Raw genomic sequence first — 14336 nt, forward strand, 5'->3', positions numbered from 1 at the left:
AGGAGAGGAGGACGAGAATTTGTTTTGGTCTTTCTTCTCGTGACTTGTCTCACGTTGCGGAAATTTCCATCGTAATCATGCAGGGACAACTATCAGCAGTGACGACTCAGCCTTGCGCAACTGAGGAGGACGCTGACAAAAAAATTAAATGCTACTGAGTGTTGTTGGTATCACACAAGAGAAGACAAGCTGTCTTCCACATCGATTTCTCCTTGCGCTACGAATTGTTGGAAATCAATGGGGTTCCTTCCGAAACAATAGATTTCCCCCTGATAGACTTTGGTGCAGAGTGTTGCTTTAAAGTGGAGACGGTTTAGAGTGTGTTTCTGATGCTTATAATATCTACAACTTTGTTCCGAAGAGCACACGTGGAAGTCTCCGTCTTAAAGTGCTCAGTGGGGTGCAAAACTGAGCTGGGATGAAGCGCACAGTCATATTAGCACATTTGGCCAACAAGCCAACATTGTCAACCTGGTGCACAAGTGCTTTGCAGCAGGAGGACGGTCTGTCTGCTAGCACCAAGCCGCTGCACCCTGCCACTAGAAAGCGTGGCTTACGAACCTCCTGCCTAAGAGAAGGACACAGAGGTCATCGTGCGTTACCTTGCGCTGCCTTGCGGGAGCCCTTGCGGCCGCGCGCATCCTTGTTCCCTCGCTCGCTGCCGGAGTCCTGGCTGGAGGCCGGAGTGCTGTCGCGCAGGATAATGCTCTCGTACCCGCTGCTCGTGCCCGAGCACTGTACCACCTGCACTGTCTTCATGACGCCCTTGAAGCTGCTCGAGTCGCTGCTGCCGTGGCCGCTGCTCGACTTGCGTATCGTGGGCCTCGCCTGCGTCACCGTGGCGTACGGGGACGGCAGTGCGCCCGAGTCCACCGTCTCCGCCCGCTGGATGGCCGCCTTCGAGTCCGTCGCGCTACAGGGCGTGGTAGGAGTCGACACGCTGCGGCAGAGCGGGTTGTTGGCTGCGCAGGTGGGGTCGCCACCGTCGGCGGCGGTCGACGTGGTGGCTGCCGCTGGCAGCTGTTTGCTACCGTGCTGCGGTTTCTTGGCGAGCCTTGTCGGATCGCAGTGCTTGCCGTTGCTGCACGGTGCCTTGGTGATCACAGCCGCCGGTGCGGCGGTCGGAACGCGGCCGTTCTTGGCGCTCACTCGGCTCCTGGTCGGGCTGCAGCAGCCCGTGAGAGTGCCACAAGCGCTGTTCGTCGGGCTGGCGGCTGCTCGCGACGGTGACATGTGAATCTTGTGCGCCGAGGTCACAGCCACTGTCGCTGGAACTGGAACAGTTCCGGAGCTGAGTTTGCGCTGTGGTTTCGAGCCGGGCGCGATCGCTCTCTTGGGAGACGAGTGTTCCGTTTTGACGGGCTGCTGCTGCTGCTGTTGTTGTTGTTGTTGCTGCTGCTGCTGTGTTGAGGGAGTCGTGCGAGCGCCATTAGTTAGTACCCTGTTAGGCTTAGAGGCGGACTTCTCCACGTGGTGTTGGCTCGGGGCGTGGTCGCCGCTCTGCGCTAACCTCGCGGCGACGTCTTCGCTCGGTCCTCCGCTGCTTAGCCGCCTTAGCTGCCTGGCGAAGGAGCAAGCAGCCGGCGAAGCACAGTCCCCCGAAGCCTCTGGTGGGGAGTCCGTCGGAGCATCTGTGCTTTGAGGAGGAACTTTTTGGTTTGCTGGGAGCCCATCAGCCTCGCCGTTCGCGTTAAGCAGCGGGAACAGTCTGTGAGGCTGCACGTCTATTACCGGAGGATCTTGCGCACCCGGGAACACGCCGAAGTCCTTTGCTAGGAGATCGAGCTTTTCCGAGTACGACTGGAAAAGTGTGTCGCCCTGGGGCGACAGCTTGGGCGGTGACAGGTCCTGACTCTCGGCGAGCGAAGAGTTTGACTTCTGGATGCGGTTGTAGAAGGCTTCCAATTTTAGACCGTTCATGGGCTTGATGTTCAACCTCTGGATGTCGTACCTGTCCGCGTCCAAGTCGGCCGGTTCGCTTTTGGTGCTGGTGACGTCCGCGCAGTCACTGTTGCTGCCGTCGTCCGTGGAGCCGTCGTGGTCGTCGCACAGGTCCTTCCGCTGCTTCCGGTTCGGAAGGCTGCCGTAGCGGCCTCCCGTGGGGCTGGATGTTCCGCTGCGCATTATGAGCAGGGACGGTATCCGCTCGTTGTTGTTGTCGAAGTATGGCGACGTCAACTTTCGGAGCCTGGCGATGCGCTCCAACTTCTCGGTGAGCACGTCTCCCTTGACGCCGACACTCATGTCGTCTCCGTAGAGCCTCTGATGACGCTCCCGGCGACGCTGAAGCAAGGTGCCCTGCAGGAGCTTCCAGGTCAGGCCCCCGTAGACGTGTCCCAAGATCTCGGCGTCGTCGCCGACGACGTGGTTGAGGTCCACGCTTACGGACCTGGAGTCCGTGAAGGAGGACGGTAAGTTGAGGCCGTCGTCGCTTAGTACACGGAGCGGATGGCTCTCCTGACTTCCGCCGCCAGCTCCGTTCTTGCTGCTTCCCTGGTCCACTTCGGGCAGCGGGTTCTCGTCTTTGGCCGTGGTCCAGCCAGACGTCGCGGCGAGGATGTCTTCTTCGGTGACCTGCAGGCAGCAGTCCTGCATCTGCACGGGCGACTCTGGCTGTTCCTCTTCGGCGGGCGTCATGTGGACGTCCTGGCAGGTGGCGACCTCCTCTCGTGTCGTGTTCTGACCCTGGTCTCTCTTGGTGGGGGTGCACTTGGACGACTTGGCGTGCTGCTCCGACGAGGAAGCGTCGTGCGCGGTCCTACGCTCGTGGTGTTCCTTGGAGGCTCCGCCGTTCACGTGACACCTCTCCGGCGAGGTCCTCCTCTTCGAGTGGTGCTCGTGGTGTGTCCTCGTCTTTCTGTGCTCTGGCGTCGACTTAGGACTTGGCTCGGCTTCTGAAACGAAAGAACAAACGAACGAACGAATGAATGTACGAATTGTTGTTTGAATGAATCAGTGAAATATTGAATGAGCGAGAAGTTGAATGAGAAAATGAGGTAATTTACAAATGAATCAGTCTCACACGTTTGCTTGCCCACTGCCGTTAGCTTCAAGGTGTGTTCTGTGGCGAGTAAAGCACTGGTGTGCTTGCGTGCAGCGTTTTAAGCGAGTGAGTACAACGCGCGGCGTTGTTTTATTTCTCACTAAATGGTACAGTAGTCCTCCAAGAACCCTACTGCCTTCGAGCAGCACATGTGGTAATGTAAAAATCAGAAGTTCCACATCATCGCATCAGTTCTGATGTCAATCTTAAATACGAGTATGTCATAGCTCTTGAAAGACAGGGAAATTACTAAGACGCATGGCTGCATAAAAAAAAAGGGCAAAATGGAGCATATGAAGTTATGCATTGAAAAGAAATAAAAAAAAACCGTTCGTATGTGCAGCTAGTTTCGATACACTCTGCAGCATCTACGAAACAACACCGACGCATCTGTGAACAGAACATGGTGTAACACCTTTTTCGTGGCTGCGTGTTTCCTGGCTTTTCAAGCTCCCTTTCGCGATAACAGTGACCATTTATTTTATAGAAGATGCGTAGCTGGCTTAACTTAGTATTCGTCTTTAGAGTCCCTGTCAAATAGTTCTGACACACAAATAAATCATGTTTGGGAAGTTTGAGGGTTATAGTTTATTTTGTTGTTTAATTCGACACTAAGGTTGTCTCGAAACACTTATCCTGGCGTCATCGACATCTTAACGTCGATCATGACACAGGGCAAAGTTCGCAGACTTCGTGCAGCAATAAAGATCTGTGTGACGTCATTGGTCACGAAAAACTAACGAGTGTGCTGCGTGAATTTCTTCGGAATGCATTAACGTGTGAAAACTGCAGCAGGCACGGAAACGAAGCGAGCGAGGGTGTCGTGACGTCATGAACATGACGCCGTGACCCAGGAGGTGCACATATCATGAGTAATGGTACAACCACATCCTAGTGCATCCATCGAGCCAGTGTGTCATGACGTCACGTCGACTGATTCGTGACGTCAAATTAGTTAGGGGACTCTGACGCCTGCCAGTATTCCTTAAAGGTTTAGACGGTTCGAACCTTCACACAAACACACGCACGCACACAAAAAGAAAGAAAGAATCCGGTAGAAACCACCGATAATAATCGTCGAAGACAGCGTTAGCTTCTATGAAATAATTACTGTCTTCACTTGTTTCTGATTGAATATTACGGTAACGTTATCGGCGGCGTTTGAACTGATCTTCTTTCCATTTGGCTTCACCGCTACTCTAACTCCTACTTGGTTTGTAGGGTGGCTTCTAATTGGCAGGCGCGCACGACGGGAGCGACACGGGATATGCAGTGACCCAAGCGCTGATCCAAGAGGAATTGAGCTGGCGCCGCAGAGTGCACTTCACCGCACGCCCCATACACTCCTCCACGAACCATTCACTACATTCCCCCTTTTCACTCGATCGAACCCAGTCACCACATTACCCCACAAGCAGCTTCGCATTCACACCCTCCTATGCGGTGTAAAAATATGGAATCCGAGGTCACTCGACAATGAAGTGCCTAGGGCCTTCGTAGCTGCGGCGAAGTGCTTCTTGTTACGTAACTTCTAATTCCGAACATCTTATATTTTCATTTTGTGCATGTTTCTAATAGCTTCCTTTCAATATTTATCACGTATGTTGAAATGAGATTCCATTGTATGTCACTATGGGCCTCCATTAGTTTAGGCTACTGGCGGAAGAGTTATTGTGACCTATGTTTTTCATTAAATCACTCACTCACTCACTCACTCACTCACTCGATCGATCGATCGATCGATCGATCGATCGATCAATCAATCAATCAATCAATCAATCAATCAATCAATCAATCAATCAATCAATCAATCAATCAATCAATCAATCAATCAATCAATCAATCAATCTCCCGCTATATGATCGGGGCACTGATGCATAACCATATGCGTTAAAGGACTGGATAGTTGAAAAGAAGCTAACGCTTAAAATAAGGAATCGAAAATGCGACGTCGGCATCCGTCTTGAAGCTTAGTTGCAGAACGCCTTCAACCCTTGCGGCGGCCATATACACGCACCGGTCCTGCTGGACGAGGCCGGCCGGTGCTTCTTGGCGCCCTTGGGGCTCTGCGAGTAGCGCGAGTGCTCCTGCACCCAGCGCTCGACCATGTTCTTCTTGTGGTCGTCCATGTAGCCGTACACGGCGGCGGCCACCGCGGGGCCGTCGACCCACTGCTCCTTCTGCAGCTGCTCCAGGGTGCGCGAGTCGAAGCGGGGCTTCGAGAAGCGCGGACCGTCGATCCAGAGCTCGTCGCTGGCGCGCCTAGCGCCACCGGCGGCCGACGCCGCCGCTGCGTCCTGGCTCGCCGTTGACGCTGACGTCATAGGCGGATCCTTGGCGGAGGCTCCGCCGCCGCGGTGGCTTTTCTTCAGCGTGTGATGCGCCTTGCCGTGGCTCTCTGCGGCGCTGGGAGACGAGCAGGCATCGCGGTTCGCTGCGGCGCACTGCAAATGAGACAGAAAGAGAGAGATCCCTGTTAATGGGCTCTACGCGTTAATGGGCTCTACGCGCTCTACAGGGGCAAGATAATATATCAAAAGTAAAATCATTCGTTAATGTAATGACATTTTAAAGAATGCCACATGCATCTTGAAACGCTTCCGAGTGAATCTGCGCTGCTAGTTTCAATAACATCTGTAAAGTGTTTTAGTAAATCGAGTTGTAAGGTTGGTGTGTTTTCTCTAGGTGTCAGTGTGTCGTCATGTAGCAGGTTCACTTCTTTGATTGCTTTTCCCAATACTTTGCGCGAACCACGACTCACGACCTCGTGCTTATAGCAGCGCAACACCACCACGGCGGATCAATTTGAGAGCGTCCAACGTAATTAGCACCCTCGGAGCAACACCAACCTCTTCTTTAAAAAAAGATTAATTACAGGGTTTTAAGTGCCAAAACCACGATCTGATCATGAGGCACGCCTTAGTGGGGGGAGGGGGGGGGAGACTCCGGATTAATTTTGACCACCTGGTCTTCTTTAACGTGCACCTAAATCTAAGTACACGGTTGTTGTTTTTTTGTTTTTTTCCTTTTGCCTCCATCGGAATGCGGCCGCTGTAGCCGGGATTCGATCCCGCGACCTCGTGCTTGGGAGCGCAACACCAAATCAAATCACGTTTATTTTTCCAAAGAACTTTTGGAAGGAGGCCACTTGACGAGGGTTTGGGCCCCCTTTTACAAGGCACAGCGAAGGTGACAAATAGACAAGCAAACAACAGAATCAAGTACACAGAACAAGGTAATAACTAGTGCACAATAACACAGGCGTACAAATGAGAAGAAAACGTAATCTTATCAACATAGAAGTAAATTCCAAATTTCTTTCGAAGATATTAATCGACATGTACAAAAAATGTGCGGAGTCTCGCTCTACTACTATGAATGAGTAAAGGCAAGGCGCAGAAGACCAGGACTCAAGAAAGATCCTTCTTCAGTCCTGGACCAACGACAGGACCAGCGCCACTTTCAACTAAGTTTATTTCCGCAACAAGCCTGCCTTATGTAGGTCAATCAAGCCGAATCACTCACGAAACTGTACGAGAGACTTACTCTACTACTACATTCCATCGTTAATTTCTGTTTGTGTAGATAATTTATTAGCATAGTGCTACACGCGCCCTACGCTAAGCCTCTAGAAGCACACCTTTCGGAGCAGCACCAACCTTTGAGGTCGCCGACGTCTCCGGCCTGGCGACCGCCGGTCCTAAGGCACTGGCACCGTGTCGCGCGGGGGACTCCGGAGGCTTGGCCGTCGCGGTCCTGGCGGGCGAGTTTTGGGGCGTGGGCGCCGACAGCACCGCCTCGAGCGCGGGCGGCGGGCCCTCGTTGTCCGTGAAGTCCTGGTGGCGGCCCACGTAGATGACCGTGTCGCACGACTGCTCGCTGCTCGACGTGTACTCCGGGTCCGAGCTGCCGGACCGCGGGCCCGACGAGCCTTCCTCGTTCAGTGCCTGGGTCCGCATGAAGGGCCGGCACACGCCGTCCACGCCGTCCGCCGCGGCGCTGGTCATGGTCGAGCCGTACTGCGGACGGCGAGGCGCCACATTTGAAAAGTGGTTTAGCGAGACGCCAAAGAGAAGCGATAAATCACTCTAGACGGGTAAAGTACCCTTTCAATAAAATATTTTCGCCAATTTTGGGGTGACAAGTTGATTGCCACAAAAGAAAAAAAAAGAAAAGATGATAAACGTGAAACTTGCAGTTTCTTAAATTTCGCGCAGAACCCCTCTTCAACCCCCCCCCCCCCCCATCTCTTGAGATTTGGTACATGAGTGTGACGTGATAAATTTTTAAAGTAATTTCTCGTATTCTCGCCGTCGTGAATCAGTCAAGTTCAGCCTCTGGCTCGTTTAGAATAGAATGTGGTCAATCTTTAGCGGCAAAGATTGACTAGGCAACAAGCAGACGCCGTCGAAATCTATATCGCCAAGAAGGTCAGCTAGTGCGGTGGTTTTCAGGAGGCGTCCCAAACCCTTCTTTTGCTTTTACGTATTTTTCTGGCTTGCCAATACTACGTTTGCGGTAATGACAGATTATTTTATTTATTTATTTATTTTTTACTATGAAGAAACGCAGTTTACCAATACAGCTCAATATGTTCCCCTATATTCCTTTAAGCTTGTCCTTATAAGCTTCCTACTATTTACAGAATACCGGGTTACGGAAAGCGTAGACGGGGACAAGCTAGGAAGCCTCCATGTACCGCGTTACAAATGCGGTACATGGTACAAAACGCGGTACATGGAGGCTCCTAGAACAGGCGCGCCTGTAGCAGAGCTGTTATTGCAACGTCTATAACCATATGTTGCTTAAATGCTGATGCAAAGCGTCGGGAGCAACATAGTCGTTAACATGAAGCTTCTTTTTCTTTTTCATTCCCCCCCCATTCCACGATGACAGCCTTGCAACATAATAACGTTCGTAACTCTCTATTGAGGTTGAACAAAGTGACACAAGATGTCGTGACCAGCATTTCGGCTGTCGTCCACGTCTCAGTAACCCAGTGTTCCGTACAGGGTAGTACTTTATACGGACACGCTAAAAGTATACTGTTACCGGACACGTAGCAGTACAACAACGCTGGGGAGCAACATTGTGCGTGGTTTTGTCCAATTACAACGCGCGTGATACGTTTTAACGCGATAGCGTTAAGGACCCCGTGTCGCAGAAGATCCGGCGTCGGCGTCGGCGGAGTTGTCCGTGAGCGAAAATTTCCGTACATATTTAGGTACATGTATATGCAACGTCTTGCTATATGACATAGGGTATGTGCGGGCTATATTACCACACCCATTCTACGACTAAAGTCTCTCACACATTGTCGTACATTCTCGACAAAGTTATTCCTCGGGATTTTGAGAACGACCACCCACAAACAAATGCCATGAAACAAAACCCAGACAGCGCATGCCTTTTAAGTTAAACCTTTTCAGACCTAAATATTAAAAGTGCGATACAATAATAGAAACCTGAAAACGATTTAATTTTTGGCGCGGCTGTGCACAACCCCCGGGATCGGCCCATGCAAGAGGCCGCTTTTCTACCAGAAAGCTCACCTTCGTGCATAGCGTTCGCCGCCAGCGTCTCCCGGTAAACATTACGGTTACACACGCCGCAGTTGCCGCGAAGCGTGAGAAGCAGGTCAGGGATCTTTGAATGCTATCGCGTTCCACTCTTAAAGGCGAAGCTTAAGCCTCCTCCAAAATGTGTTTTTGTTTTACCTGAGTGTTCTCGTTGAGTAAAATAAAAAAAAAAGAAATGAAGAAGGACGGAGTGTTTGTGTTTGTGTTGCTACCAACACTTCGCAACAGCAGTCAAGCAGCAGTCCGGCTTCAGTGGTCCTCTCTGGTTAAACACCGCGTCACAAGATGGTGCCACGAACGCGGTCGCTGGCGTAAACGCCTGCGGTAAGCCTATATTTCGCGAATAGTAATATGTACAAGCTGAAAGTCAACTGTTGCCGTTCACGGAGTACCGAAATATTGGAGACGTATGTGACAGTAGCGGCGTTGATAGCGACATATTGTGATTGGTTGTGATAATAATTGTCTATGATTGAATTCCGTGCTACAAAGTGACTATCAACGCTAAGTAGTGTTCGTGTCCACATCCTGGCATTCCATAAATGGCAACATCGCATAGAGAGAGGCTAAAGCAGTAGCGTGTCCGTATACAAATTAATTAGAAATTGCCGGAATACCGGTGACGTTGACCTAAGCAGCACAGCCGATGGTGCCATCTTGTGATGTCGAGTTCAACCGGAGCGCACGGAATCTGACTACAATCATGTTCTTTACGCTAAGTGGCTGTTAATGCTTAAAGGCGATGACGAGAACGATAATTAATGTGTAGTAGCTATATCCCACCGATGAACGACAGTGAAGCAATACATTTCCTACGCATGCTGGTTGCTCAAAGCATCACAATATGTCCCTACCATTCAATGCTGTCGATATTTCAAGCATTCCTGCATTAATAAACACCGCTTTGTACCGCGTTTCCCAGTCGATAGTCCGCATCCGGCATATAGTCGGCAAGGGCAAATTAGGGCTTAAAATAAGTTTACATTAGCCGCAAACAGCATGCAGTCGATTTCGCAATGATATTATTACGTTTTCTTTAAATTCTGTACAAGCCTGAAGGAATCGGGGCCCACTGCTGCTGTAAACATTTATACAGGTTTACAACAGCAGTGGGCCTCGATTCCTTCAAGCTTGCATAGGATTAAAAAACATCGTGTATAATCAGCGCCGCAAGAAATTTGAGCTTATATATATATAAACAAGCATAGCCCGCGGACTACAGTACTGAAAATACGGTATGCTCTAGGCTGCGCCGCTTATATTACAGTGGAACGTAACAGAGCGCGGATACTCGCAAGCAGATTAGTGGCGTCACCTTTAGCTTCTTGCGTCTCATGCGGTGCACCCTGGACGCCAGCTGTATCGTGGCCAGCGTCTCGGCGTAGTTCGCCGCCAGCGGGGACACGTGGGCGATCATGGCGGCCCGACACGTGACGCTGCCCAGGGCCTCCTTCAGCAGCTGCGTCACCTTGGACTCCCTGCGTCACGAGAAGGTGTGTCTCTCTCTCTCTCACACACACACACACACACACACACACACACACACACACACACACACACACACACACACACACACAAAAAGCAAAGTCCGCCTCAATTCCACCCGGTTAAAGTGGATGCACAGCGAAGCTGTTGCCGACGTTAGGCAAGCATAGCCGACGTTAGACGATGTTAGACAAGCACCGGTACCAGCACAGGCGACGTACAGTCAACAGCAAAAGTTTGCGGGATGCGTTTTTCCCTTCAAATGTGAATTCCTGCACTGATAAGGCATGACACTTCGTATTTAATGAATCACTGTGTAGGTGGCGAAGGCTACTACATGCTCGAACATTTAATTCGAGGTTTTGTGACCACGCTTCGCAAGAATTCAGCTTCTTGGCAGATCCTGCGTCCCGCAAACCTTTACGGTTGACTCTACGTCACGCACGCGCGTCCATGTGCGGAAGTGCGCCATACATCTCCATTCTTTCAGGCCCTACGCCAAGCGCAAGTGCATTATTGAACTAAACGAGTGTCTGAAAGCAAATTGCCGCAGAATTACAGCTTGATTTCGGTGAAATTTGGAATGAATTGACTTCTTTCGAAGCGTCAGCGCACACAATGGAATGTGTGTGTGTGTTCTTGCTCTTCGGGCGACGGCAGCAGTTGTGGTTGGCCTCCGAGAATCGAACTTCTCGACTTCTCCAGGTGCAAGTTTGTCAGACAGACAAGACTGCTGATCGGCTGGTCGGCTGCACTTCTGCCTCGTGTAGTCCATCAACATCAGCATGCGTGCACGGTAGTTTGTGCTGGTGGCAACTGTTTTCTTTAGCGTTATCTGCGTTCTCATTCTCGCATTGCGATAGCAATTATATAGACACTCTCCAAGCGAATTTTTGCCGACATCGCTGCCGTGAGGTTCCGTACATAGTTAGGTATAAGTATGCTTTATGCCACGCCATGCTATATGACATGCGGTACATGCGGGTTATATTGCCACACCATACTATCGCTAAAGTTGCTCATAGTAGGTCTTCATTATTCTTCAGAATTTTCTGAATGACAGGTCACGAACAAATAGCACGAAACAAAACATCGACAGCGCATGCCTCTTATATTAAATCTTCCGAAACTTAGATATAGAAAGTGCGAAAAAATAACAAAGCTCAAATGTGAAAATGATGCATTTTTGTTGGCGCGGCTGAGTACTAGCTCCGCGACCGGCCTAGGAAAGAGGAGTGAAACGTACCCGATACGGAAAAGTGGTGGTAAAGCCGCTAAGACGTTGGCTTTATAATTAATAAACATAAATGAAATTGTCCGATGACAGGATTCAAACAGACGGCCCCTAGCTCCACAGCTCGTTTTTACTTAGTCAGTTTATGTTTAATTACATTAATTCATACTGCCACAACAGCTACGAGTCTTACTCTTCGTGCATCATTCTAACATGTAGCTATCGCATTCATTGCTTCACCCTTATGGCAAAACTGCAATATATATTTTTTTATCTACACTTCACACAATACACAGTGTCGCGCAGTCAAAGTTTACGTCTCAGTATCTGAAACTGACACGGCATGTAACGATGTGGCACCTTGGTAGACTGTGTGACAGCTGTTCACACAGTCTTCTGTACCTTCTTTACTGCATCTCTTTCTCATTCTCGCCCTCTGTCGCCCTTTCCCAGTACAGGTTAGCTAACCGGAGATATCCTCTGTTTAATCTCGCCTCTTTTCCTTTATATTTATCTCCGGTATCTAAACCCCCTATTCTCCGCTGTGACCATGTCGGCTGGGTGAAATTTTTCATTCGGTACTTCGACTTTGTCGGTGGAAGTGGTAGTAGGCTGCGTCAGCTAATTATGCGGTACCATATATATATATACATATATATATATTGTAACCTAGCATAGGGCCTAATACTCTGGTTAACTAACGCCTGCCGCGATCCCCGTTGTTATCTGTTCTCTGCATTTAATACCATTATTCCGATCGTCTCTCGCTGATATCTGCCGTTGGCCCACTTATGCTCCCTCTGTCGCTCCTTCGTGTTTCTTTGTCTGCATCAAGGCTCAAGAAATATTTTCTTGGTGTTTCAGAAACTAGTTCAACGTCAAGCTTTTCTGTGCTTCTGAAGAACAATGATCGCTCAGCCGATGCATTAGCCAGGCGGGTGTAACTGTATCTTCTGCACGCAATGCCCAAAGCAGACGACAAAAAGAAGGACAGAGGGAAAGAAACAAAAGGACAGCCGCTGTAACGCACTCAGTTTGCCAATGGCCTCTCGTATCTCTTCCTTGCCGATATCTGAAATGCCTTGCCCTGCTAGGCTAGTGGCTAGGCAGCTTTCGATACTGCGGCTCACCCACACCGTGACGCAAAAAAAAAAAAAAAGAAACAACTGAAGCCCCTTCACCATGTCGCGTTCGGGCAAGCAACCATGTTCGCGCCGGCGATCAGTCGGCAGCTATTAGTGTCAAGTAGCCGGCAGAACGGAGCAGTCGGTGCGGAAACGCGAGAGAAGCAAGAATGGCTCAAGCCCGGGGCTATGGATGAAGATGAGGTTGAGGAAGCAGTAGGGAGGATGGGGGGGGGGGGGGGGGGGAGGTAGGGGGTAGGAGGTGCAATAATGACGAGCTCGGACACGAGTTCCTCTCGAAAGCAGACGTGAAAGAAAGATTCGTCTGCAACTCAGCTCCGAGTCGGGAGCAGACGACATTAATGGGAGCACAATCACGCGAAAGACCGCGCTGCTGCCGCCTGGCGAATGAAAAAGGCGGGAAAAAGAAACGAGGAAGTAAACGAAATAATGGAGGAGCATTGTACCTCGTGTCTCGTAGATACACGTGCGGGAACGCTCGACGAGAATGAGTGAATCAAAAAGAGGGGAGAGAGCTGTCTGAAGCACACAGGAAATGGAGAGAAAAAGCTTAGGAAGAGAGAAGAGAAACACAGATGCAAGCGAAAAGCTCAGACAAGGAACTCGCAGGCGAAGGGGAGATCCAAACATTCTGTTTCTCTTTCTCTCATTAATACCGTGCAGCCTTATGTACTGTAACAGCTGTCTAGAAGCGGCACAGGCTCAAGAGCGAGATGCCGAATTGCCTAGCAGAGTCTAAGGGCCACCTTCATTTAAAGCGATGAAAACCGAGGTATTGTAGAACTCAGGCCGACCGCTAAGGACGAGATTGTATTGTTGTGCGCCTTGGAATAGAAATAAGTGCATGCCACTTCCACATTGGCTAAGAGCAGGCCAGGATTTATAACGTAGAGGAATACATTAGAAACGATAACAAGCCTAAGGCGGTGTACCCATGAGGTTTGAATAACATGGGATGTATCGCATTCGTTATTGTTCAATTGTATACGCATCTCGAATCGATTCATCCGCTTTCTAGTCCCCTGCCTGCCGTTAACGAAAGAAGCCGGTCGACGTGGCCATTGATGCATATGTAGACTACGTTACGAGATGGGAAGTAACGTGTTTCGCACTCGGTGTTTTGAGTGCCCAATGCTTAAGACGAGCGGTCGAAACGCCAACGCAGTCAATGTTTCTATGACACGTATGTCAGCATTTAAAGAGGCGCGTCGATGAGTTTCAAGTGTGGCGGTAACGCCAATTTGGGGATAAGATAATTTCCGCGATAAGTCTTCATGTAGAGCGAACAACGAGAATAAGGAGATCGCAAAGAAGGAGCACAAACAAACACTTACGTTCGTCCTTTATTTCTCCATCTGTGGTGCTAGTCTAAACGACAAAAAAAAAAAAAATCTGGAATCTATTCCCATCTTTATGGTTGCAAAGTTACAGCACTTCCCGCCAAAGGCTCAGCACTGTCTCCTCAATTGATTTCATGAAACTTTGTCAATTAGCTCAATCCCAAAGTTCGTAAAGACGCACCGCTTCATGCCAAGACACGAAATTTCACACTAGTTGAAGCAGAGGAACCCTGCGGACTGGCTACATTCAAATGTTGATTAAGTTGTACTTTCCCACTAAAAACGCGGCGTCTTCAAGACGGGAAGTTAATAATGTGCCATTCAACTTGGTCTTTGAATGAGACATTCGTTATTCGTAACTACGCATATTTTCCGAATGCCTTTCAAATATTTCGAATCGTCAACTGCGCACGATCGAGCAGAAAATTGGAGCAAAAATTGTGATCAACTTCATCCCGGCGGCCATACTAGGCGTAGACAGAAATCACGAGAACTTACGCAACGGAGCAT

The 14336-nt window shown here is 49.8% G+C and overlaps 1 protein-coding gene across 2 annotated transcripts in view; it reads right to left on the reverse strand.

Moving 5' to 3' along the window:
* Nucleotides 1-14336, reverse strand: part of LOC126533718 (uncharacterized) — a 336510-nt gene that overhangs the window by 4368 nt on the left and 317806 nt on the right. For both annotated transcript variants that reach the window (XM_050180905.2, XM_050180904.2), the window contains exons 11-14: nt 9938-10100; nt 6703-7062; nt 5061-5487; nt 603-2894 (exon numbers count right to left, since the gene is read on the reverse strand). In XM_050180905.2, coding sequence (XP_050036862.2) covers nt 603-2894; nt 5061-5487; nt 6703-7062; nt 9938-10100 — 3242 coding nt within the window. The remainder of the gene's footprint in view (nt 1-602; nt 2895-5060; nt 5488-6702; nt 7063-9937; nt 10101-14336) is intronic.

Source organism: Dermacentor andersoni, chromosome 7 (genome assembly GCF_023375885.2).
Source record: "Dermacentor andersoni chromosome 7, qqDerAnde1_hic_scaffold, whole genome shotgun sequence".
Classification (NCBI taxonomy): Eukaryota; Metazoa; Arthropoda; class Arachnida; order Ixodida; family Ixodidae; genus Dermacentor; species Dermacentor andersoni.